This window comes from Oxyura jamaicensis, chromosome 9 (genome assembly GCF_011077185.1).
Source record: "Oxyura jamaicensis isolate SHBP4307 breed ruddy duck chromosome 9, BPBGC_Ojam_1.0, whole genome shotgun sequence".
In the NCBI taxonomy this organism is placed as follows: Eukaryota; Metazoa; Chordata; class Aves; order Anseriformes; family Anatidae; genus Oxyura; species Oxyura jamaicensis.
This window is the reverse complement of record NC_048901.1, coordinates 9,167,424-9,193,508: the sequence shown is the minus strand read 5'-3', so window position 1 is coordinate 9,193,508 and position 26,085 is coordinate 9,167,424. Positions and strand designations below refer to the sequence as shown.

At 43.8% G+C, this 26,085-nt stretch overlaps 1 protein-coding gene across 8 annotated transcripts in view; it reads left to right on the top strand.

Moving 5' to 3' along the window:
* The window catches only part of DGKD (diacylglycerol kinase delta), a 64,702-nt gene extending 40,064 nt beyond the window's left edge, over positions 1–24,638 (top strand). For 6 of the 8 annotated variants that reach the window (XM_035334362.1, XM_035334364.1, XM_035334365.1 and 3 more), the window contains 21 exons: positions 294–402; positions 1,158–1,297; positions 2,006–2,090; positions 2,671–2,765; positions 2,862–2,961; positions 3,115–3,388; positions 5,309–5,470; positions 6,734–6,862; positions 7,599–7,695; positions 8,593–8,703; positions 9,487–9,583; positions 11,654–11,761; positions 12,366–12,479; positions 12,821–12,955; positions 15,583–15,734; positions 16,514–16,625; positions 16,790–16,882; positions 17,279–17,398; positions 17,716–17,833; positions 19,062–19,192; positions 20,327–24,638. In XM_035334362.1, coding sequence (XP_035190253.1) covers positions 294–402; positions 1,158–1,297; positions 2,006–2,090; positions 2,671–2,765; positions 2,862–2,961; positions 3,115–3,388; positions 5,309–5,470; positions 6,734–6,862; positions 7,599–7,695; positions 8,593–8,703; positions 9,487–9,583; positions 11,654–11,761; positions 12,366–12,479; positions 12,821–12,955; positions 15,583–15,734; positions 16,514–16,625; positions 16,790–16,882; positions 17,279–17,398; positions 17,716–17,833; positions 19,062–19,192; positions 20,327–20,416 — 2,572 coding nt within the window. In that variant the 3' untranslated portion in view covers positions 20,417–24,638. Of the gene's footprint in view, positions 1–293; positions 403–1,157; positions 1,298–2,005; positions 2,091–2,670; positions 2,766–2,861; positions 2,962–3,114; positions 3,389–5,308; positions 5,471–6,733; positions 6,863–7,598; positions 7,696–8,592; positions 8,704–9,486; positions 9,584–11,653; positions 11,762–12,365; positions 12,480–12,820; positions 12,956–15,582; positions 15,735–16,513; positions 16,626–16,789; positions 16,883–17,278; positions 17,399–17,715; positions 17,834–19,061; positions 19,193–20,326 lie in introns of those variants that run through there. The other 2 variants (XM_035334363.1, XR_004753164.1) reach the window with 2 other exon arrangements.
* Positions 24,639–26,085: the final 1,447 nt, after the last annotated feature.

The following is a 26,085-nucleotide window of genomic DNA, read 5'->3' as shown; positions in this document are numbered from 1 at the left end:
GCTTGTTTCCTCTTCTGTTCAGACAAAAGTGCCTTGCTTTAGGAGAGTGTGTCTGGGATGTATATCTGTGGTGAATAGCCATTGTAAATTGCTTAGCGGTATTTATAATTCCTTATTTATAACTATTTGAATTCATTTGTAATCTGACAGTGGCCTGTATTCATTACAAAATCAGAGCCTACTTTAAGCGAATCCGGCATGTTTATAGCCTAGATTGGAATTGTTTATCGTTCCTTTCCGTAACAGCTGATTGCTCTTCTCTTTTGATTTTTTTTTCTTTCCTTTCTCTGTAGTTTACGCTTATTCCAGAAATTTGACACTTTCCGGATTCTAGTTTGCGGTGGGGATGGAAGTGTTGGCTGGGTTCTCTCCGAAATTGATAGTCTCAATCTTCACAAGCAGGTACCTGCCCAATGAGCTTGGTTGGATGTTAGAAAGAAGGAACAACACCGTGGGTTGAAGAGGACTTTCTTTGATCATACAGATGTAGTTTGCCCCAGGATTGAAGCTGCTGAAAGCTTACCATAACAGTGTTCTTGCAATAATTTTCTGCAGGAAGCGGCACTACTTATCTATTCCTATCTATAGTGTTCCTCTCCAACTCCCTTGTACAAGATCCAGTATTTAGAGTAGTTGAGTTACTCCTGCTCCTTTTCCACCAGGGACTTAAATGTGGAAAGGGCTGCAATTAGAAAACCAGCATTTCAACAAGGGTAGCAATCCTCATCCATCCCCTGTAATTCTCATGGTGTTTGTGTCCTCAGATAGCTAGAAACTTCATTGGAATAGACAATTTACAGGGTTTGTTTCCATTTTGTCTTGTAGTGGTCTATGCTAATTTTACAGAAAGGGCAATAGCACCACCTGCTGGTTAAATGAGTATATCTGCAGGATGGAGTATGTTTTAGCTAGGTTCTCTGGGTGGCAGCTGTAATGCACTCTTCTCTCAAGTAACAACCAAAAAGCAGAGGGAACCTGTCTTTACTTGCATTCTGTTCTAGCTGTTTTCCCCATCCAGTTGCTTTCCCCCTCCCCCTGGGACTAGCTAGTTCTCAACCACTGCTCTTTGTAAGGAATAAGTCATGTTGCTTTTGACTGTTAATGGTTTGCATTTTCCTATTTGAATATCAATTTTGTCTTCCTTTTCTCTGCTGCAGTGCCAGCTGGGAGTGCTGCCGTTGGGAACAGGGAATGACCTTGCTCGGGTGTTAGGCTGGGGGTCTGCTTGTGATGACGATACCCAGCTCCCCCAGATCCTGGAGAAGCTGGAGAGGGCGAGTACCAAAATGTTGGACAGGTGGGTAATCAACACTGAATTGCATGAAAACAACATTCTAGGAGAGCTTGATTCTGCCCATCTGTTGGGCTTCTATATCAGATATGATTTTTTTCTGATAATCTTCTGTCACCTTTTGTCAAAAAAAGATAGTCTTGCTTTCTATGTCACTGCTGCAGAATAGTAATGGGTGAAATTGTCACTGTCTGATGTCCAGTGTCATCTCTTGTGTTCCAGAGTTCTTGACAATTGAATTTGACAGTCTCACAGTTGTGATATTTTAAACTATTTTTTCTTGATAAATTTGGAGCAATTTATCTCAAGTTTGTCTTATAAATGAAAGCTGAACACAGAAACAGAAGTCTTTACTCCTAGTATTGATAAAGTCTTCACATCTTTTTACATTTGAAAACATGTCTTGACTTTAGATTTGTATGTTGGCATTCTGGCATGTTGAATCAAATTATGACCATAGGATTTCTGTGAGAGAGAGAAGAAGGATGGAGAATGTGCTTGTGCTGTAGGATACTTGTTCATAGTGTTATCCCTCCTTCTGCCTCACTTCAGCCCCTCTGCAGTTTCGATGCATCCCTATGGCTTCTTTACATCATTCATGCCCCTAACAAAGTGCTGTTTGTTCTGCTTGAGATTCTGACCTGTTATGTCCTTTGGATAGAGGAAGAAATCGTCTGCCTTGTAGTGACAGCTATGATGCCTCCTTTTCAACAGGTGGAGCATCATGGTATATGAAACCAAACTCCCACGCCAGGCCTCCACTTCCACGGTCACCGAAGATTTCAGTGAGGATTCTGAGGTACTTTGCAAGATGCAGGGGGGACAGGGAACTGGGAGCAACAGCCTCAGAATGGACGGGATAGGAGACAGTGGCTGAGTTCAAATGGAGCAGGCCTTAGCTATGACTTGGGGGTAGTAGGAGCTACAAAGATCCTGGGCCTTTAAATTAATGAAGTGTTACAGGGAAGGATGGAGGCTGGGTTACCAGAGTCAACAGCTGCAATGGGGGATGAGGAGAAGATGCATTGGAACAGGAAGAGAGAGGAAATGATTGACTTTACTCTGCTGTCATGACAGGATGTTGTTGAAATTGTGGAAAGTTGAATAGCAGTTAAAGGAAATGTAAAAAGTTCAGTGTTTAAATCCACAGTTGATCAGAGACTTGTCAGAACTGCCCTACTGATTATTTCTAGGTGCAGAATTAGCTTCTTCATCAAATTCTGGTTTTCGGTGGGTAAACGAGCACTGAGCCACAGCACGTTTCAAGGGCAAAAAGAAGCTATAGAATGATAGGTACTCTCTGGGGAGCCAGAGTCACACAGCAGCTGTTTTACTGCTGGGAAGCAGCACCCCAGTGGCTTGTTTCTGACTTTCACCAGGTGCAGAAGATTCTCTTCTATGAAGACTCTGTGGCTGCTCATTTGTCCAAAATTTTGACTTCTGACCAACATTCAGTGGTCATCTCCTCAGCCAAGTGAGTACTTAAAAAATTGCTCTAAGTGAAAGTTGCACTGTGAAAATCCTGAGATGATCCTTGCATGATTTTGTTTTCCTTACCTTCTTTGTCTAGGGTACTTTGTGAGACAGTAAAAGATTTTGTGGCTCGAGTAGGGAAAGCCTATGAGAAGGCAACAGAAAGCTCAGAGGAATCAGAGGTCATGGCCAGAAAGGTAAAATTGGAAAAAAATGTATAGCTTTCTACTTCTGAAGTGGAAAACTTTGTTTTCAGGGAAATAGGATAATGGCACACCAGCAGGTATTAAAAGCTTGAGCTAGCTAAGTTTACTGTTAGTTCTGGCTAAAACTTCTTCTTCACCTTGTAGTGCTCTGTCCTAAAGGAGAAACTGGACTCGCTGTTGAAGACACTGAATGATGAATCTCAAGCATCTTCATCTCTGCCAAATCCTCCTCCCACCATTGCGGAGGAAACTGAAGATGGTGATGGGTCGGGCAGTGCTTGTGATTCTTCTAGTGACCGGTCGGTGGGCTCATCGTGTACTGCACGGCCCCAGATATTTCGTCCCCGGGAGCAGCTCATGTTGAGAGCCAACAGCTTGAAAAAAGCCATTCGTCAGATTATAGAGCATGCAGAAAAAGGTAACATGTTAGGTGTCCTACTTGTGGCTTATTATGAGCTCTTGAGAAGTATAAAATTCCAGAGGGGAGTAGGGTTCTTTATTAACAACAGCTTTCCTGAGCTAGAGAAACTGCTCAGTAAACCTGGCTGCCTAGTTCCATCTCTGCCGAGTCCACCTGTATGAAACATTGCTTGGTAGATGAACCTGAAGTTCAAGGTATGTTCTCTCCCATTGGGCTGGTTTGGGAAGTTACTACCCTCCCACACTCAGTCGTTTGAGTTTCCTGTTTGTCTCCACCCATACCGCAATTGTGTCACTGCAACTGTTTGTGTGCCCTTGGTGTAAAACAGATCTGAAAATAATTGGGAAGAAAATATTTTAAATATTTTAGCTTGGATTGTTTCAGCAATCACTTTATAGTACAGCTCAGCAAAACAGTGCAGTGGTACAACTGAAAGGGCAACTAACTGTATCACAGAGGCAAGAGAAAGCAGGAACTTCTTAAATGAGTTTTGTTACTGGGAAAATGTTATAATATTGTACCTTGATGAAAATCAATCCTGTTTCTATGTTAAATACCAAGGCAGGTGACCCTCTTCTCCCATCTTGGCCCTTATCTTTCCCCACCCATTCACTTCTGTAGCTCAAAGTTTCATTTCCTTTGAAAGGTGTCAGTGTCACAGATGTTAGTTGTAAACTCAGTGATGATAAACTTAGACCAAAGGAAGTATTTAATAGCTTAGTAACTATTATTATTATTTAATAGCTTAATAACTATTATAGTAATAGCTTATTACCAGAGATAAAAGCATTGAAGTTGCAGATGTGTTGTCCATGTGCACCTAAATGTGCACTATGAAGAACACCTATGCAGTAAGTTGCAGATCATTGTAATGTTACTTGGATTTCCAGCACAGCAATATTGTATACAACCTACCCTGAAGGTGAAATTATATAAAGTGATAGAAGTTGAGCAGACAGCCTGCTTCTGGTGAAGTAGAGGTCCTGACTTCATTGCTGCCCCGCTTTGCTGCTGCTTATCTTAAGCTGATTTGATGCTTTTTGGAGTTCTTTTGGAGCCCAGCCAATTTGCTTAATTCAGCAAGAAGAGTTTTACTTTTCTGCTGGACTAGCGGGTTGGATTTCCTTGTGGATGGTTTTGATGAACTGCAGAGCCAGCATAAAGAAGGGGAAGAGAGCGTGAAAGAAGAGGAGGGGGCTTGTCATCCTTCAGAAGCAGTGAGCTGGTAAATCAGTTGCACTCTGTGAGGGCTTGCTGGGAAGGACTATTGTTTACATAGAAAGGAAGTTTTGATTTCTTTAGGCAACATGCTAGCATTTAATTCTTGCCAGTGCTTGGGCAAACTCCACTTACTCCAGTTTTTCAACTTATCCAAACTGTTTTTCTTCTTCCGAAGTATGTAATTTGATTATTTTGTTTGTATTGTTTTTTACCAACTACTGTTTTCTTCCTCCTGATGATATGTGTCCAAGTGTCCTTTTCAAGTGACTTATCCTGTTGTCCTAGCGCAGATCAAGCAAACAGAAAATTCAGTTTAATCTGTAATTTATTGTCCTTCTGGTTAGAATTTCTGGCATCTAAATGTGGTTAGATGGAAGCCTATCAACTGTAGCACAGTTCACATCGTGGAAAGCTCGACTAAAAGGCTTAAAGTTTAAGTCAGACACTTCTAAGTAGAACCTTGCTGCTAAAGATCTCAGCAGAGAGAACAGAAGGCTAAACCATCCCAGTTCCAAAAGCACTTCAGAGCAGGGTTTAGGTGAGACAAATGATATGGGAAAGCTTTCCTATATTCCTAGTCTTTCATTTAAAGAGTCAGAATCTTTAGACTCTCATTCTGTTGTTACTTTTGTCAGTGGGAGGTGTTTCTTGATGGAAAAGTTGTGAAGTAATCACCTACTTTCTCTCTCTTTACAGCCGTAGATGAACAAAATGCCCAGACTCAGGAGCAGGAAGGCTTCCTCCTTAGTCTCTCAGCTTCTGAAGAGGGCAAGGAGATAAGGAATGAGGATAAAATCTCCCTGCAGTCGTCACACAGCAGCAGCTATGGAGTGTCCAAAGTGAGGAACCAACGGAAAGGTACTCTGGGGCTGCCACCATGCAGATTTTGCATGTAACAGTGTTACACTGTTCTGAGTCCTGTTTTTCTCTCATTTTTGCATGATTGCTCTAAACCTCAGGTGCTACTCTTTGCACAGTTCTTGGTGCAACCCTGTGCATCATAACCACTATCATAGAATCATAGAATATCCCGAGTTGGAAGGGACCCACAAGGATCATTGAGTCCAACTCCTGGCACTACAAAGGTCTACCCCAAAATTCAGACCATATGACTAAGAGCATAGTCCAAACGCTTCTTGAACTCCGACAGGCTTGGTGCCGTGACTACGTCCCTGGGGAGCCTGTTCCAGTGCACAACCACCCTCTCAGTGAAGAACCTCTTCCTGATACCCAGCCTGAACCTCCCCTGTCACAGCTTGACTCCATTCCCTTGGGTCTTATCGCTGGTCACTAGAGAGAATAGATCAATGCCTGCCCCTCCGCTCCCCCTCGTGAAGAAGCTTTAGGCCACGATGAGGTCTCCCCTCAGCCTCCTCTTTTCCAGGCTGAACAGGCTAAGTGACCTCAGCCACTCATACGTCTTCTCCTCTAGGCCCTTCACCATCTTTGTAGCCCTTCTCTGGACAGCGTCCAATAGTTTGATGTCCTTTTTGTACTGTGGTGCCCAGAACTGCACACAGTTTTAATGCATTTTTGATGGCTGCTGATTTGTGGTCTTAGCTTACGGCAAATAGCATTCAGGTATTTATTTATTTATTTATTTTAATTTATCAGTAATCTGCATTCTCTTGGCTTTTGGTGCTTGGACAAAGATGATCTTGAGCATTTTAAATGTCATCTACCTGATGACATTTCTCTGTAAGCCCCTGCCAGCTTTTGCAGATGACAGAGAACAGAAGCCAGTTTGGTTTAATGAGTGTTACATGAGTAATTTGTTAGAGATCCCCAATCATTCCAAGTATATTTGGAACCTAATGAGTATGGATTGGGAGCCAACTACCCTGTCTGTAGTGCTGCTGTCACCAGCTTTTTCTCATCTCCATTTCTAATATTTGCAGAGTCATATTTCTGTACCTCCAATCTGTGAGGTTTTCTGGCTGCACATATGCCTCATCTCTGTCTGTTACTGACTTGTTCTGTCAGCTGTTTGTTTCACAGTGGCTAGAGTGTTTTGCTGTTGAGTGATTCGTAGCCCAGTCTTGCTGCTTGGGCTGTGCTGTTATCTGCTGGCCTGAATCATGTCATGTTTGTCAATAGCCATGTTTGTGTTGTGTTTTACAGGGTCCAAGTCTCCTTGCGAAAGACAAATAAACAAAGGAAGTTTGTCGCTGGGCAGCTCTGCATCTCTTCCTCCCCAGACAGGAAACCGGGACAACTTGCCAATGCTGAACACAAAAATCCTCTATCCAAGTAAGTGTAATACCCACCACTTCCCAGTTTTGCAGCGAAATGTAGTATGGGTTACAACAGCACAGGCTTAACTCTCCGTATGAAAACACAAAATTGTTCTACATGATGTTCTTTTGCTGAGAACTGGAGAGAAATCCCTTTGTAGATAACTTTCCACTAGAGCTGAACAGTGGGGACTTGAAGGAATTAGTCATAGATATCAATTTGCAGCTGAGAAAACCTAAACACAGATTTTTATTAACACTGTGCAGTGACAGAATTTAGATATTGATTACAAAGATATTCTGAGCTCAAAGGGACCTTGAGAATGCTGGTAGGGTGCCAGGTGGCTGAGAGAGGTTTCTGAAGAGTGTCAGCCATGGATGGGGAGCAGCAGTCCCCTTGTGTGAAAGCTGAAGTCGCTGGATAATACACAGACCCAGCATATACGCACAATTCCCACCTCATGCATCTTGTGGTGCAGCTTCTCCGCATCACTGCAGTGCTGTCCTTCCACCTCTTCCCCAATTTACTTGTTCAAACTGTTTCTTCTGGAAGCAGGCCATTTCCTTTTTCTCTGAAAAAGCTCATATTTATGTGTTGCTAGCCAATAATTTTAGAAACAGGAGGCAGTAATTCTTGAGTGACTTGGAGAATAATTTCAGTCCTCCTCCTCTCCCTCTGCTCCTTGAAGCAAGGATGATGTGTTTTCTGTTTATTATTATCACAGTCTTCCCCATTGTCAATTTTCCTACAGATATTCGTGCTGGCATGTCTGGGTCTTTGCCTGGGGGCTCTGTCATCAGCCGATTGTTGATCCATGCTGATCCCTTCAACTCTGAGCCTGAAAATCTGTGAGTATGCTCAGGACGTTGAAGGGAGTGGGTCTTTACAAATGAACCTCAGCCTTGTGCTGTGAGAACTAGATTCGTTTAGAGAGCTAAATAATTGACTGCAGCAACCTAGGGTTATGTAAACGAATTCATACGCTGATGCCAGTGAGGATCAACTGATGTAGTTAGACATATAGTGACGTATCAGACTCATAGAAGATTTTTAGGTTTTAAGTGAGAGAATGAAATTCAGACCAGTCTTCTCCCACCACTTAGGGATGACTCCAGCTTCCAGTGAGTATGCAGTAACTTGTGGGGGAATTAGCACCATTCCAGCACAGAGGCCAAAGAAAGCTCATGGGCAGGCCACACTGTGGGAGACAAGTGGGAGATGTGATATGAACGCTTTCTCAAGCTGTTTCTGCTGAATTGTTTAACAGAAAAAATTCAGTTGGTACACACTTAAATATTTTTTCCTAATCTCAGTGCCCCTGAGATTACTAGTGGACACTTTTGAGCTTATTTGACAAGCTGTCTGTAAGTAACACCTAACAAATACATGCTTTAGCAATGAGCATTGCTGAGGTTTTCTGAGTCCTTTTACACAACCCCAATGACCAGGAGCATAGCTTTTTGTAAATCCACTGTAGACTTCAGTATATGTTTTGGTGGCAGGGGGAGAATTCCTCTACAGATCTTCTGGCTACGGTCAGAGGCTGCAGGCCAGGGACCCTGCTCAACAGCAACTTTTAAGCTATTCCTTGTGGGTTTTAGGCAGCTCCCAGCAGTGTTTATCTGACATGTTGGCATACAGCCATCTTGTTCTTCACGTTTTTATACAACGTAGCCAAGGGAGGCATGTGAGATGTATACCAAGTGTATGGGAGTTTTGTGGTTTTTTGTTTGTTTGTTTGACAGTGAATGTTACACAGAGAAGTGTGTCATGAATAATTACTTTGGAATTGGACTGGATGCAAAGATTTCTTTGGATTTCAACAACAAACGTGATGAGCACCCAGAGAAGTGCAGGTGGGTTTTTCATTGACTGACCTTTGGCCAGAAGTGACCACTTCTGACCACTTTATGTTTTCATGGGTGTTTTTGAAGCCAGTTGTCTAAAAGTGTGCTGAATAGTTACATCATCAATCTCATCTGCATCATCTTCCTTCAGGATTTGAAGTCATGATGAAGGGGATAAGTTACTGATTTATTGCTGATTTGTTATGCTGTTCTGGATAGTATAAGATCTTTGACTAGCTGCATCAGCGTGGATCCAGTGCACTGGTTCTATTCACTTCATGATCTCACTCGCAGGTTTTTCTCCTGGACTTGTTGTTTGGCTCAGAAACAATCACATCTCAGCACCACAGAGGCTGATTTTGGCCTTGATCCTAACTTAATACAAACCACTGTATAAGTTACAGGCTTTGCACTTTTGCTTATCTGGGCAGGTACAGGATGTTCTGTATAGCCAGGGGCTGGTACATTTGCTATACTTATTTGAGCTAATACTGCAAAACATTGTGGATGCCCTGGTGTATGAAACTGACCAATTCTGTGCTGGGGAACCTGCATGTGTCTGGTAATGTGTGTTACTTGGTCATCCTCAATTCCTACCTGATTTATTTTTCAAGAAGAATATTTTCCTGGCATAATCTATGACTGTTTTGAGTTCTTGACCCTTTTGGAAGCAAGCCACATTTGTGTTTTAGGATGTAGAAGGTACCATTTCAAAGTATATAGGCTATTTCACCTCTAAGTGAACAGCTAAATGCCAGTCCTGACCTTTTCTCTTTTGTTTTGCCCGCTTAGAAGTCGTACTAAAAACATGATGTGGTACGGAGTACTGGGGACCAAGGAGCTGCTACACAGAACATATAAAAACCTGGAGCAGAAAGTGTTGCTGGAGGTGAGGAACTAGCATATCCATCTGTTGCTAAAACGGCGGTACTTAATTGCATCTCCTTCTGACACTTGGAGTTTGGCAGGGTGATTCTCAGGGTATTTCCTTTGCTTGATACAATGTACTTGCTGTGTCTCACCTTGAGCTAGCTAAAAGTGGCTTTTCTTGGTTCTGGAAGGTAACTTGTATTCTCAGCTGATAAAGGAAGTGTCATCCTGTTACAAAGTAGTAGCCATCCTCAACAAGGTATTCAGCATAGATATGGTTGTTACCTTACATTTGTTGTCTCTTGTGAAAACAGTCAGTAGGTGTGGAAGAAAGCAGCTAATAACTGTGGATCAAATAGGAAAATAAATATTCTTGTATGGCTCTCCTACAGCATAAACAAGTAGTTTTGTAAGAGGAGACCCTTATCACAGAGACTGCTTAGGTTTTTCAGAAGTTTTATGCCCATCTAGATGAATAGACCAACAGGCTCTGCCAGGTCTCTGGTGTACCCTGTTTTGCTTGACCAACCTCGTTGCCTTCTATGAGGGCATCACAAGCTGGGTAAACGGGGGGAGAGCAATAGATGTCATCTACCTTGACTTTAGCAAGGCTTTTGATACTGTCTCCCACAACATCCTGCTAATAAACCTGAGAAAGTGTGGGATGGAGTGGACAGTAAGGTGGGCTGGGAACTGGCTGACTGGCTGAGCTCAGAGGGTGGTGATCGGCAGCACAGAGTCTGGCTGGACACCTGTGACTAGCGGTGTTCTCCAGGGGTCGGTGCTGGGTCCGGTCCTGTTCAACATCTTCATCGACAACCTTGATGAGGGAATGGTGTCTGCCCTCAGCAAGTACGCCGATGACACAAAGCTGGGAGGAGTGGCCGACACACCAGAAGGCTGTGCTGCCATTCAGCGAGACCTGGACAGGCTGGAGAGCTGGGCAGGAAGAAACCAGATGAGGTTTAACAAGAGCAAGTGTAGAGTCCTGCACCTGGGGAGGAACAACCACATATATCAGACCAGGCTGGGGGATGACCTGCTGGAGAGGAGCTCTGAGGAGAAGGCCCTGGGGGTCCTGGTGGACGACAGGTTGGCCATGAGCCAGCAGTGTGCCCTGGTGGCCAAGAGGGCCAAGGGGATCCTGGCGTGCATTAAAAGGAGCGTGGCCAGCAGGTCAAGGGAGGTGATCCTCCCCCTTTACTCTGCCCTGCTCAGGCCTCACCTCCAGTACTGTGTCCAGTTCTGGGCTCCCCGGCACAAAACAGACAGGGACCTCCTGGAAGGAGTCCAGCGGAGGGCCACAGAGATGCTACGGGGCCTGGAGCAGCTCCCCTATGAGGAGAGGCTGAGAGACCTGGCTCTGTTCAGCCTTGAGAAGAGAAGACTGAGGGGGGATCTTATCCATGTTTGTAAATACATGAAGTGTGGAAGACAAAGGGATATGGCCAACCTCTTCTCAGTGGTTTGTGGGGACAGGACAAGGGGTAGTGTCCACAAAATGGAGCACAGGAAGTTCCACACCAATATGTGAAAGAACTTCTTCACGGTAAGGGTGACGGAGCACTGGGACAGGCTGCCCAAGGAAGGTTGTGGAGTCTCTGGAGATACTTAAGAGCTGTCTGGACGCCTATCTGGGCAACCTGCTCTAGGGAACCTGCTTTGGCAGGGGGGTTAGACCCGATGATCTCAGGAGGTCCCTTCCAACACCGACAGTTCTGTGATTCTGTGACTCTGTGATTCCTGTTTGGGGAAGAGAAGCAAGTCTCTCTAAAACCTGTGTCTACCAGAGGAGAGGTGGTTCACGAGACATGAATGAATACATTCTTCTACTCTGATAGATGGAGAATCATAGAATGGCTTGGGTTGGAAGGGACCTTAAAGGTCATCTAGTTCCTACCCCCTGCCATGGGCAAGGATGTCACCCACTAAATCAGGTTGCTACCCACAGAATCAGAATAAGCTGAAGAAACGTGAATTAATTTATTACTAAGCTGTGCAGGCTGTTTCCAGTTCCAGAGCATATGCTGTGGTTGGAGGGGTTCACTACTGCTGTGCTGAGAGTAATGATACCTTTTTTTCTGTACAGTGTGATGGGAGGCCAATCCCTTTGCCCAGTCTCCAGGGAATTGCCGTACTCAACATTCCCAGCTATGCAGGAGGCACCAACTTCTGGGGGGGAACCAAGGAAGATGATGTGAGTATTTCCTAAGAAAGTCCAAGAAACATTTTAACTTAGTGTTGCTTCTGGAGTCATAGCCCCTGACTGTCCCATAGTGCTTGGAAGAAGACAACAAGGAGCCTGTCTGCATGTACTTTCTCTGTGAGGTGGATAGGATACTGAAAGGCCAGTCTTCAGCAGCTATGCACCCAAGCAATCCGTAGCAATTCAGAAAGAAACCGGATGCTGTCCAGGGCATTTAGACTTCCAGGAAATGTGTTAAATTGGCCTTCTCCCCTCAGGCTGCCTGAGGAGTAAAGCCCCTTGAAGGCAAAGGCAGTTAGATCCACTCACAAACATTGTATTATTTGAAATGAAAGAGTAAGTGCCTACTCTTATAAGAATTATTTCCATGTGACTACAGTCTTTATATTGGAATTATTCTTTAGCTGCCATTGGAAGCACAGTTGGAATATTGAGGCACTTTTTTGTCTTACCTGTGTCACTGCAAATCTTCACCTTCTAGTCTCATTGTTAACTCTATACAGATTAAGCACCAATTGTGCACCAGTGGGGAAAAGGAAACCTCCCTCTCAGAGCTGTATGTCAGTTGAATTCTCTCTCCCTTGTATTTGACTAGACATTCACAGCCCCTTCCTTTGATGACAAGATTTTGGAGGTGGTAGCCGTGTTTGGTAGCATGCAGATGGCAGTATCACGAGTGATAAACCTTCAGCATCACCGGATTGCACAGGTATCAGCTGCTTTTGTGAGCTCTGCTTGCCTCCCCAATCTCCAGTGCATGATGTTTTTGCCAGTTTCAGTCTGTAAAGCCCTTTATGGTCTGTTCTGTCCATGGAAAGAACATCCACCAAAGCTGGAAAGGTGTGTGTTCAGGGGCAATTTGTGCATGGAATTGTTTGCTAGTGTTCATTGTGGTAGGAGATAGATTAGCAATTCAAATACAGATTAATCCAAAGACATAGCAAATAATGCCTGTACACTACTTGGGGGAATGTTTTGGAAAGAAAGAGAACATCTCGTGCTTTTGAAAAAAACAGCATTTTAGAGCTGTAATGCAATCACTTCTTGCAGTGTCGGACTGTGAAGATAGCAATCCTGGGAGAAGAGGGAGTTCCTGTACAAGTGGATGGAGAAGCCTGGATCCAGCCTCCAGGTTACATTTGGATTGTTCATAAGAACAGGGCACAGACCCTGACCCGAGACAGGGTAAGAGCAGCCTTGGATACACTGTACTCATGCTTTCAATGTTACATATTCCCGGAGCGTGTCAATGGCTGAATATGAATGATTATCTTGGTGGATGTAGGAATTATGTTTTGCTCCACATTATAAAACCCTCTGGAAAGAACATGGCTAAACTTGTATTCACTAATTGGGAAATCAAATAAGTAAGGTTTTCGCAGGCTTATTTTGCATCCTTTTCTAGGTGCCCTGTGACAACATTTCTTAACATACTTGCATGCTGTTTTTCCCACAGGATGCTTGTCTCGCTGAGTGCTGTGGAATGTCTAGATTCAGCTGTTCAATATCCTAATTTCTCGTTATTGTTCAGTATGTGGCTTATACCTCGCTGACAAAGAAAAGCAGTGTCTCATGCCTCGTTCATCAGTCTGTGTCTGTCTGATCTCACTCTCAAATATACCTGATAAGTACCAGCATATAAGGAAGTGTCCTTTCCATTTTAATGTATTACTGAGTGGTGGGAAGCTAATGGAAAGGATAAAGGTATTGCTGTGGTACAGACAGGCTTATGGTTCTCCCCCAGCTCTGTAATTTTATGTGGATAAACAGTTTGGTTGATAGAAGTTCTTAAAAATTCCCAAAATAGTATGCCTTTACCCAGTTTCCAGAGCAAACTGGAGTCCTCTGCAAAGGACTCACCTGCTGAATAACAAGAAATGAGAGAACAACCAAGAGGAAAAAAGGAAAAGCAACCAGATACAGATCTGAGACATTCCCTGGCAGGAAGTTACAAGTATGATAGTGTGAAAAGAAAGCAAAAGTGGGACTACAGAGCCCCGTCATGGTAGTACAGGGAAATACCCAAGACCTCTTGAGCTGGGAGAGAACATTGGGTATCGGTGTGGATGGTGGGAGAGGAGGAGAAGGGAATAGCAAGTAGAGTCTTCCTTGGAGGGATGGAAAGCTTCTGCAATGTCACACTGAGACCTTGGAGGGAGTGGGATGAGTGAAGGAGATAGCACAGAGTCAGGTGGAACAGGATTCCTGCTCTAAAGGTAGGAGAGAGAAAAGGAGAGGCAGCCTACATGTGGCTACAGTGGGAAAGGAGAGTGAAGCACAAAAGGCAGACAGGACACACAAGTCCCTAGTGAGCATTCTGTGTGTGTTGGACCATCTGAAGCCATGGCTGTGATTGTGCTACTCCACTCCTCCCTGCCTGCAGACCAGGTTCTGCTGCATGGAACTGCCACTGAGGAGCAAGTTGCAAGTTTGCAGAGCAGCATTCAGCTCTCATGTTGACCACGGGCTTATTCCTGATTCTCCTGCTGTCCTTGTGGTCATTATTGCACACCCTTTCCTTCACAGAGCCAGTCTGTCCTATGCAGTAGATGAAGTGGGGTCCTCTTTTTGAGTTGGTGACCCTGTACTTTTGATAGCATTTTTCAAATGTTATTTGGGGTATTTGGTTTCCTAAGCAGAAGATGGAAAAACTCAGATTACCTCATGGCCTCTTCTGGACCACTGAAGAGTCATCAGCAAGGCTGAGATCAGCAGATAGCTTGTACAGAGCTGGCGGAGCTTGTTTTTGTCCTATATGAGAAGCAGTAGGGGAAAGGAGTGCTTTACCACAGGTCTTCACAGGTATTTGCAGATGCAGGAAAATGATGTCTTCAGATTGTTGGGTTGTCCCCTTGGCAGTCATGTTCTAGAAGACACTGGATCTCCTCTCCAGACATCCATCTCCTCTCCCTCTAGTCCTGTGCCCCTTACCTATTCTGTAGTCATCTCATTTGAATTCCCAGGACCACGATCCATGACTACTATTTTCTTTCCCTTTCCCCCACTCATCACACTCAATCTCCTTTCATTTTCTGGCTCTCCAGATGCTGATTTTTTTCCCCCCGTGAATGCTGTGCACTCCTGATCATTATCCTCCTCTTCTCTGAATTCTGCTTCCTGTTTCAGTTTTCCCCTCCCATAGTGCCTTCTCTCATCTAATCTTCTCTCTTCCCATTTCTTGTACTCGATTCATCTCTCCTTGCCCTGAGGCTCTACATGTTTTCCTTCTCACAATATCCAATTTTGAGCCTTCTGCATTGGGTGTGTTTTTCTTTTTTTCTGAAGCCCTAGCTGATGGCAGCAAGAGGATCAGTTAGAGTGCAAGTGGGACAGGTTCTGCCTCAGAGTTCAGCTGCTAGTCCACCAATTACTGGGGAAGCCCAGTGTACTTCCAGATAAGGAGTCTTGAACATGTTTAATTTCCAGCTCCAAGATGTCACTTGAAGAGATGTGCACTAATACTGCTGCTCCCTCCTTCCCACAAAGCTTGTAATTGGTTGAATTGGATGGGTTTTTACTGAATAACAAAAGGCACTTCCTTGGACATACATGTCAAAATTCTGGTTTCTGGTTCAAGGTATAGAGGCAATATAGGTACTCAAAGAAAAGGCTGCCACCACTAGTAAATTGGTGGATTTTTCTGGTGTGGTCCTCAGAAGTGGCCTAATGATTTTGACTAAAATAAGGCTTAAGTGAAAATTAAACCAAGGCAAGCACGTGACATAGAAAATTTCAACCCAAATAGCTAAAGTTAGCAAAGTTACAAGCAGCTGAACAACTGGTATCTTACCATTTGCTTGCTGTGATTTTAGGCATTTGAGAGCACCCTGAAGTCCTGGGAGGACAAACAGAAATGTGAGTTGTCCCGACCCTCCTCTTTCTCACTGCAACCAGAGATCATGTCGGAAGAAGAATCCACCCAGATCAACCAATTTGGTCAAGCTGCAGGTGCTCTGATCCACAGGTGGGTCTCAATTTGCTTTTAGTGAACAGAGCCCTCCTTCGGTGCCCAAAGTTCTTGTCTGACACCCTGTTCCTGGAGACTGTTCACTCTTCCCTTGGGCAGTGCCGGTCCATGTCACTGGGGTGCCATTCTTTCATTATACACTCTCCCAGCTGCATGAGGATTGAAGTTGTATAAACTGTCATAGGTCATCCTGAACAAAATGTATTGCTTTCACGAGCAAACACGGATCATTTAATCTTAAAACAACCCAATGGCTTTGAATGTCAGTGATTGCTATCAGAAGTGAAATAAAGTCGTCTTTAGGAGCTCAGTTGACAAGCTGGGTTCTTGTAACCCTGATGCCCAGCAAAGATTTCTGGAAGAAGTCGCTTTATGCTCATCTGCTCATCCTTTATTCGGACATGCTGCTGCTTGGTCTGGGCCTCTGAGGGAAAATGCCCAGAGTCTCATCAGTGAAGTGTTAATTAAACTGCAGTGTGTGCAGCTGCCTTTCACATCACTAGGGTCATATTAAAATGTCTGGATCATATTTCAAACTGATCCCAACTTGTGTGCAGAATTGAATATGCATCTGGAGTTGTGCATGTGAAATCTGCCTTGCTTTGCGTATGCATGCTCACTGTAGCAGGGAAAATAGCCCTGCTTTGCCAGAGCCTGTACCTCTCCCATGCTTTATCCCTGCTCCTGTCAGTCAGATGGGTGTTAAAGGAGATACCCAGTCAGAAAAGATCTCTGCTTTGAGCGTATGCTGATGCAATCTGTAATTCTCTCTTTAGCATTCGGGAAATAGCCCAATCCTATCAGGACATGGAACAGGAGCTTGCCCATGCTGTCAATGCCAGCTCCAAGTCTATGGACAAAGTCTACGCTAAATCCAAGTCTACAGAGGTACTTCACTCACTTGGCATCTTCATTTTGTCCTTGTTCCATAGCTCTTGGTCTCCCTTTCTGATTGACCAAAAGTAGGGCTTGCTTCTCTAAGACTTCTTCCTTTGAATGCTCAGACCTCTGCATTTCCAGGCTTAATTTGCGCATGAATTGCTTCCCCGCAGGGCCTGAACTGCAGCCTTGTTGTAGAGATGGTGAATAATGTCAAAGCCCTGCATAATGAGACAGAGCTGCTGCTGGCCGGCAAGATGGCGCTGGTAAGAAGCACAAAGCAGGAGTAAAGCAGCCTCTCACTTTTTCTCATCTCATACTGTGGCCTTGGCAAGCAACGTTTTGCTGGTCTTTGTCTTCTTTGTAACAAGTCAATGACAATGACTTCCAGGATGAAAATGACTTCCAAATGATTTCCATCCAGGAATTAGGATGGTGTTGTTCAATTAGTTTGATGAGCAGTCAGGCTAGTTTGCTCCAAGTTTGGAGCTCAGAAGAGATACAGATTATGAACTTGATGATGTCTGGGCAGGGTGACCGCTGTGCACTTCCTTTTAAAACGAGGAACTGCTCTGTTTAGCAAGGAATTTCAAGACAAAAGGCATGACTATACATTCCACCATGTGGCTTTTAACTCCGCTTTGCTTCCGTTTCTGATCCAGCAATTAGATCCTCCCCAGAAGGAGCAGCTCCAAGCAGCCCTGGCAGACATGGACCTCCAGTTGAGGAAACTGGCAGACATCCCTTGGCTGTGGCAGCTTATGGAGCCCTGTGATGAGGAGGTGAGGAGGACCAAGGCTGTATTTCCCTAGCTATTCTCTTTTTCACTAGTTTGTTGTGTGCCTTTCTGTGAATATATAGCTGATATGAAAAAAGATCATTAAGAAGGAAACCTGACTCCCTAAGGCTAGAGAAAGTAATTTCCTGCTAATGTCTCTTGACTGACATGGGATCAACTTTCTCTGTTTCCTTCTCTGTCTTGGTCACTGAGTTTAGAAGTTTTTTCCTCTTTTACAGAGTTATGGACCTGGGCTTGACTTTACTTGTTGCAGGGGGACCTATGAATGATTTTTCTGATTTCCTCTTTTTGTTCCTATAGAACCAGATGCTGGATTATTCTAAACGCAGCCGCAGTGGAAAATTCCGTCTGGTGACCAAGTTTAAAAAGGAGAAAAACAACAAAAATAAGGAGACTCATAGTAGCATGGGATTGCCGGGTACCAAGTCTGCTCATTCATTGTCTCTCTCTGTCACACTAGTGTGGTCGCAACCCTACCCATTCTCTGTTTCCTCTCATATTCTCTCCCTCTTCTGTTTCACTTGCATCTTATCTGCCTTTTCTTTGAGTATAATGTATTTTTCACATGGCAAAGTAGTTTATTGTTCTGTTCTGAGTCATGATCCCCCAGTACTAAACAGGCATTCCTGAGCAGAAACAGGAGGTACCCTCTGAAGAATTCTGCCTACATCTGGCCATTTTCAGGGGCATTTTAGAGGGTGCTTAGTGCAGTGAATTTAAGTATTTTGGCATTTTAGGTATCAAAACGACTGTGGAGCCCAAGTCCGCATAACTCCAGTCTTTTCACTGCTGATTCTTTGTGATATGGTTAATGATGTTTCTTTCATTGATTCACCTTCAGGCTTTAATCAAGTTTCATGTCTAAGGGGATCAGCATCACCACAGGTGCAACTCTGAGCTTTAATCCTACTGGTCAGTAGATAAAAACTGGCCGTGAATCATAAAATTGTCAGTCAAGACACTTTCTCTCCAATTGGGTTAGTTGATTTTTGGTTTATATTTTGCTTATGAAGACCTTCTTCTTCTGAAATTTGGAAGCACTATCTGTTCTGTGGGTTCCTGGGTCCTGTCCTCTGCCATGGAATTGTGGGTACAGTCTCCTTCTGTCTGATGTGCTGGTGCTCATCCATTGCCCTCCAGAATTTGGGAACTTTATTCTTCTCTTATTTAGAGGCTGTGCAAGAAGGTGGAAGTCCAAGCTTCCTCTCTCCCTCAGACTTCAGGTAGAGAGGTTGCCACTGTTTACAGACCACAGGTGCTCATACATAATAGTAAACTAACCTGTGGTTGATTCTTTTTTATACATTTTATGACTATGTTCCAGCAGAGGAATTTCAAGATTCTACTCATAAACATGGGGGTAAACTTTAAAACAGTTTATCCAATCCTGTCAAAACAAGCATGTGCTTCCTCCTGGCTTTACTACAGTTATAGCCTCTGCTTAAGAGAATACCTCTGATTTTACTTTGCCCTACCTCCTTTGTTTGAGACTGTAGGTTGTGCTACCAGTCCTTGCCCTCTCTTTGGTTTGAGGCTGTTGTACTGCTTGTCCTCCTTCTCTGGCAATGAGTGCTGATGGTGTCCTCACCTCTCACTCTCTGGGATTCTGGGTACTCAATGCACTCCTGCTTTTCCATCTCTAACAGTTCACCTCTGGGGAACGGAGGAGGTTGCGGCCTGGCTTGAGCATCTCAGTCTTTGTGAGTATAAGGATATCTTCATCCGGCATGACGTCCGGGGCTCTGAGCTCCTGCACCTCGAACGGAGGGACCTCAAGGTACTTTCATGACTGGCTCATCAGAAATAGACAGCTGCACCTGCATGACCTTCTGTGCTGAATGTGCTTGGAAACTGTCTGTTCATTCCACATGCCTTGGCAAGATGAATGGGTTCATTGTGGCCTTGTTTTATTTTCTCACCATTTCAGGCCACCTGATGTTTAGTAGCAGGGAAGTAGAACAGTTAGTTGAGAGACCAGCTGTCTAATTCTTCACAGCTTCCTGGAGAAGCCCACACAGATTGCAGAAAGTGTTCTTGAGAGTCTCTGATTTTGCTGATGGAATGGGATTTTCAACTTCTCAGCTGCTGTACAATATTTGCAGAACATGCTGCGATCTGGAAAATTTGTGTCTTACATTGTATTCACTGGACTAAATAGATCATTGCATTCCTTTGTTACAAGAAAAAATGGTCATGGTCTTAAATGACACTGCTAGATTGAATCTTTGAAATAATAAGCACATTGTACAACTTTTCTTGCCAAAAGATGCTTTCTCTGCAGAGGAAATTGAAAGTGATGGTTCTTTGCATGTACAAAATAATTTTGTCATCATTCTAGTGACTTGCATATAGCAGGAAAATATTTTGTCATGAAGTAGTGCATAGCATTTGTTGAGCGGCCCTTGGATCTTCATTTGTGATTTTAACCATCTTTCTATTCAGAGTTTTGCTCTAATTTGCGTAGCTGATTCCTCAGCATGACATCCAGCTACAGTGTGTGTTTTGTTGCATGGCACCCAAGTGTTCACACGTGCTTTGATGTGACCAGTGATCAGTTGGTTCTTCGTGCATGTGTTTGGCTACAAGCTTAGGTCCTTGAGATCTGTATGCACTTTCTTTTCTCCTGCTTTGGCCTTTCACAGTCAAAGCAATTTGCACTTCTGACTAATGGTCTGCAGTTGTTTCTCTCCATTGCTCTGTTCCTGCTCTGTGACTGTTCCTTACCATGTCATGTTCTGGTCGCTTTTTGACATCTTGTTTGGGGTTCCATATATATCCATCAAGTTTGCGATCTTTTTGGTTGGCTTCCTCCTCTCTGTAACTGGCTGACTAGTTTGTAACCACTGCTTGGTGACCTGGTGTTTTTCCCTCACTTTCTCTTAAGGTAAGGTTTTCTCTTTTTTTTTTCCAGGACCTGGGTGTGACCAAAGTGGGCCACATGAAGAGAATATTACACGGGATCAAGGAGCTGAGCCGGAATACTCCTGTCAGCGAGGTTTAGCCTCTGTTTTCACAGCCTGTGTCTACCATTCCCACTAACTGCACAGCAGTCACCTCACAGAGCAGATGTGCTCACAACTGTCTCTACTGAACAGCCAAACTGCAGCTGTTCAGAGCTCATATCAACCAAGCATGGTGCTACCTTTTTTCCTGTGGGGTACGGCTGCATACAGTCAAGAGGCACCTTATCTGCACTGAGGCAGAGCCTCCCGGAAGAGAACTCACTTGCTGTTTGAAGAACTGTGTCCTCCAGTGTGGGAAGTTCTGGTTCCAGTGATAGTGCAGGACTCCTGAAAATTGCAACACAGCTACCTTTACTGGATAACTTCATCACAGTACAATTATTCAGGGCAAAAGATAATATTGGCCAGTCTTAGTTCAGGAGCATCTGACAGTCTTTTCAAGCTGAAAACTTTCCTGCTCATCTATATGTCATACCTGTATCTTAGAGCATTTCAGTGGGATGGAGCTTGTCCTTTTGTCTTACTAACCTGTTTTTAACAAGCCTGTAGTTGCATGTGATTTGCATCAGAAATTCAAAGCCAGTATAGACCTCCCCTTGCCAATGAACTCCCAGAGATTCTCACTCACATATGCCTTGCAACAAACAATGCATGTGGTTAGAACAGCGTGGTCTTCCACTGGGCCTGGCTCTTCTCTTTCAGCCAGTCACAATGGTACAACGTTTAGGTTTTCAGGCATCACAAACAATTGTTTGGAAATTCCTGACACTAATTAAAGACAAAATTCTCAAGAGCCAAAAGATTACAGGAAATCTGCTCTGACTGCATCATCTTCAGGAGACCAAATGAAGGGGAGAGGAACACTAACTAGATTTCTGGGCCATGCAAGAAGTGTAATGTAATGAAGTAAGATATGGAACAAGTTGCTTCACTTCGATGTGGGGAGCAGCATGACTGGCAAGAGCCAGGAGTGGCTTGCTGTCCATTTGGTCCCACTGTCGTGGCCACAGAAAACAAAGCTCTTGTTTTTCTTCAACTTGTAGTTGCAGAAAACTATTTCTGTTGCAAAAATAACAGTCTATTCATAGTACTTGCATCTTTTGACCTGTCTTGGTTCTAGCAGCTTTTCCACCTTGCTTCTTCCTCTTCCTGCCTTGCTCCTTCACCCCAAGATGGATACCAAAAGATTAGGGTGGCTCAGTCCTCCTGGGTTGTACCCCCATGAGAGCAATCGTCCTGTCAAACATCAGGGCTCCTCTAAGAGCCCTGAGATAAAGAGAATTGTTACAGAGTGGACAAGCATCATAATGAAAACTGGAGTATGTTGGTAAATAGTCTTTGGTACCACCAACAGCGGAGCATGGAAAAATCAGTGCCTCTGAATCAGAGTTCCTAGACGGCCTTCAAATTTCCACTGTATTGCCTGACCCCAGTCAGGTGACTGTTAAAGCCCGAAGACCAGCATGCATAATTATATTGCCATGTTTATCACTGCAGAAGGAATTTAGGGACATTCAATGCTGTAAAGCTGGAGAGACAGCAGGAATTTTTAATTACTTTGTAATTTTGTATGGTTTTTGTTTCTTTTTTTTTTTTTATTACAGTGGCAATTGTTTGCCTATGGCTGCAGACAGAGAAATGGTTACATACACAGTCCCATGAAAGATCATTTTCTGAGGACATCTTTTTCTTTGTTGTTTCTAAGGATTTTATCAACCTGACATCAGCTCTGTAGTCACAACTACAATCAACCAAATTATTTTATGTAAATTCTTGTCTGCTTCAAAAGGCTGTGGGCTGATACCATGCTAGGCAAACTCCATTGCATTCTTTAAGGTTTCACCAAGGATTATTCTGACTCTCCATATCTGTTTTTAACTCATTTAGCCACACACCTCCTCTCAGCCTAGTGAGTTGACAGGGTTTGCTCATGAGAAGTTAGCAGAAGACTAAACATGCTTCATCAAACTAGCAAAATTTCTTGTATAAATACTGTGGACTGAGCAAGAAATATGTTCAGTTTTGCTCTGAATTTGTTTCTTCTATCTACATCAGCAATTGCTTCCCTGGCCATATTTTTTCTTTATCAGTCCGGAACCCTGTTACTGTATTGAATTCCTGAGGTATCGGATGAGTAAGAGTAGTAGACATAAAGTGTTTGGGACACTGAGCAGCATCTGCATGAGAATGAGGAGAAACCTTCACTAAGTAGAGCCCCAGGACACATTCTTCCTCACTGGTGACAGTGAGGTGCAGCCCACTGCCTGTCCCTGGGAGCATGCCTGGTCAGGATGTTCATGTGCCTGCCCAGCAGAGTGCAGCAGGGCACACAAGGCAGGTGATAGCTCTGGAGAGGGGGTGAGATCTGTGTTTGCTCCTTTACCTGATGAAGGAGTTGTTGCTGTGAAGTTTCTCCGGGAACCTCATGATTTAAGGTGTATAAACAGTATGCACTTGCCTTGTTGGCATAATTTCTGGGGGATAGATTCTTGCCTCATTAGAAACAGCTCCTCTCTACTTTTCCTGCTCAGAGTAACGGGAATCCAAAGAGTTCAGGCTTGTTCCTTCATTTGTGCCATATCTGGAGAGGCCTGAAGGCCGTTAGCCATGTGCTATATGGGTGATGATTCCTGCAGAGACCAATCTTCCTTTCTTTTACTTTTATATTCTGTCCTGATCAAATACTTCTTGTGTAGGTGCACATTTTATCAAAGTGTTCATAGCCAGTATATTCCTGTCTATTTCTTACTGAAGGCAGGGAAGGAGTTCTACCTTCTTTTAAGAGCTAGAAAATGGGATCCATATTTAACCTGAGTGCCTTTGAATATGTATTAAGGTTTATATCTAACAAAAAGTTGTAGCTCTGTGTGTCTCACTGGGAAAAATGCAGATTGCGGTTGCAGAGATTTTGTGAGTAGATTAGGATGATTTGTGTCAAAACTCAGTGAGAGCTATCTGCAAAGCAGGCGGTCAGGCTGAACTTCTGGCTACGTTATTCCGAGTTCCTCTTCTGGCATCTGATCATTTTTCTGTGGGAGAGAAATTCAGGAAAGACGATTAGACATAGACAATATCTGTTTTGCAAAAAAAAAAAAAAAAAAGAGAGACTCTCCTGCAGTCTCAGGTAAAACACCAGCTTGAGAGAAGCTAGAACTGCACACATCACGTGTATGTTTAGTCTCCTAAAAATGCTACTCTTGTGGAAGCTTTGTGCCACCCTCTGTTTATCAACTCTCCCTGTTGGCAGTGATTTGGAAGGAGCTGGGGCAGTGTCTGCGGTGAGCTGGGCATATGGTTCCACGTGCTAGGACGAGTTTTCAGTACATTGTCTCACATTCTGGCATGGCCCTGGAAATTCACCCTGAATAGCAGGTTCTGGGGAATAGCGTGCCCTGTGTTAGGACGATTTGGTTCAGTGGGATTGCGTGCAGTGGAGACCAGAGGGTGTTTGGGCTCGTGAAGGAGCTATCAGCAATGTCCTGCTCTGCCCGTAGGGAGGGCTGTTAGGCTAACGCAGTCCTTCTGGTTTTGCATGTGGGATCTTGCAGCGCCCAGAGCATGCGGCCCTACTGCGGGAGCCTTGCAGCACAGTGGAGCTGTGGCTCGGGGCCCGGGGGTGCCGCCCTGCTGCAAGAACCTTCAGCCCTGCTGCAAGAGCCTCCAGCCCTGCCGGGGCCTCCAGTGCCCGTCCTGGGAACGTTTCTGCACCAAGTCATACAGAGAGCTTTGTTCGTTGTTTTAGTGTTATTTAAAAATGTGCATACTATCTATGTGACTTAAAAAGACTGTTTACACAAAGTATTTTGTATCTTAAGATGTGTGTACTGTAAAAAAGAAAAAAAAGAAAGGATGAAAAATGATGTTTTTCTACAACTGTCAGCAGTGACTGCATGTCTGTATCACCGTCCACCAACTATTGTTCCTCAGGGGTCTCCGCGCCATTCCTGTGATCCTGTCAGAAGCATAGGGAAGAAAATGAATCCCTGTACAGTCTTGGGAAGAAGGTTTTGTGCCTTACGAATGGGACCTGCTTCCCTCCTATTTATTGTGTTAATTTATACAGTTGTTATCATGGAAATGTCTCTTGTATTTTTTTGTACATAGTTTATTGTTGATTGTTGTAAATAAGTTTTTCTTGTATATAAAGTAAACATGTTTCTGAGCTTCCAGTAAATATTCTGTTACTGATTTCATTGTGTGAGAAGGCTGCAATGCCCACTTGGTGGGAACCAGCTAATAAAAATCTGTGCTGTGATAAAATGGCTTTATCCTGAGTTGCATCAGAAGTTCAGAGCTGTTTCTTAGAAGTGAAATGGTAAATGCAGTTGTTGTAGGTTAATTTTGTGTTGGTGTAATTGGTGAGAGATAGTTTTATGTAGTTAATTTTTTATTGGCTATGTCTGCAGCGAACAAAAGAGGTGTTTAAGAAATGATGGTTTTGCAGCCACTTGTCCTGGTTGTAGTTCCACTGTCTGCAAACCCACAGCTGGATGGGAAGCACTCCCAGAAACTCAGCATGGCATTTGTCTGGCAGTTAGTCTTTCTGGTTTTGTGCTGTCAGGAGTGAGCAACTGAAATTCCCATGTGCTCCTGGACCTCTTGAGTCTGTGTGGTGTGACCAGAGCTTCCTGATCGTGGTAGCACAGTTCCCTGGTGAGAGGGGAACAGTTGTTGCTCTGCTCTGCTTGGGCCTCTATGCTTTCAATTTATTGCAGGCAATAACGTGTATAGGAACTGGAACAAGTGAAAAAACATTTACAAAAATATGGGAGAAATTAATTTTCTCATGAAATGTGGATATTGACTGCCATAAAATGACACCTGTAAGCTTGAAGCTGAAGGATTTGGAAATGTTTGGCTGAGCAGTCCACGTATCTCATTGTGATGGGCTTTCTCTTCCATCTGTACCGATTGATGTGTTTGTAAGATGTTGACAAGAAACATTAGACAGATTGCTTTTAAACTGAGAGGACGGTCATAGAGTTCCACAGTGCTGTTGCAAAAGCAAATGGAAAGTAATATAACGTTGTGAATATTTTCTCTGTGTAAAAGACCTCTTGTACTTGACAGTTAAACTGAAGGATATACTTTGTCTTCTTATGGAGGGAATAGTTTATGCGACAGGAACATAAGAAATTGTAGTGATGTTATATACTGTAGCAAGATGAAAATGGTAAAAATTCGTCATTAAAATGTTAGTTACTTAGTTCTGGTCATAAGGAGAAAAGAAAAATTACTGTCTTTGCTCACACACATGCTGGACCTGAGTGTCAGGAACTCTGAAGAGTTCCAGTATTTTGCTGTCTTATCAAGTGACCTTTAAGGTAGTAAGTTGTTGTGTCTTCACAAGAGAGGAAAAAGTTGAAGAATTTGCATGTGACCTAAAAGACACGGCACTTCTGTTGACTTCAGAGTCAGTTGTAGCATACAGCTTTTCCTCAGGGGTGTGGGGAAGGGGGAAGATTTAGGCTTCTTGTCCTCATAAGCAGGTTGGATACAAGGCTGCCTGAGGAGGAGTAAGAGCAAGTGTCTCTGTTGGGTTAAAAGCCCTGCTCAGCTGCAGCATCCAGTGGGTATGCTGTTGAGCAGATAGCAACTGGGGCATAACAGGCTAGGAGGGCCTGTCATGGGAGACCTTTCCCTCTGCACAAGATGTACAATTCCTCTTGCTCCTAAGCTGCAAACTGGATTTACAGCAGTACTTTTC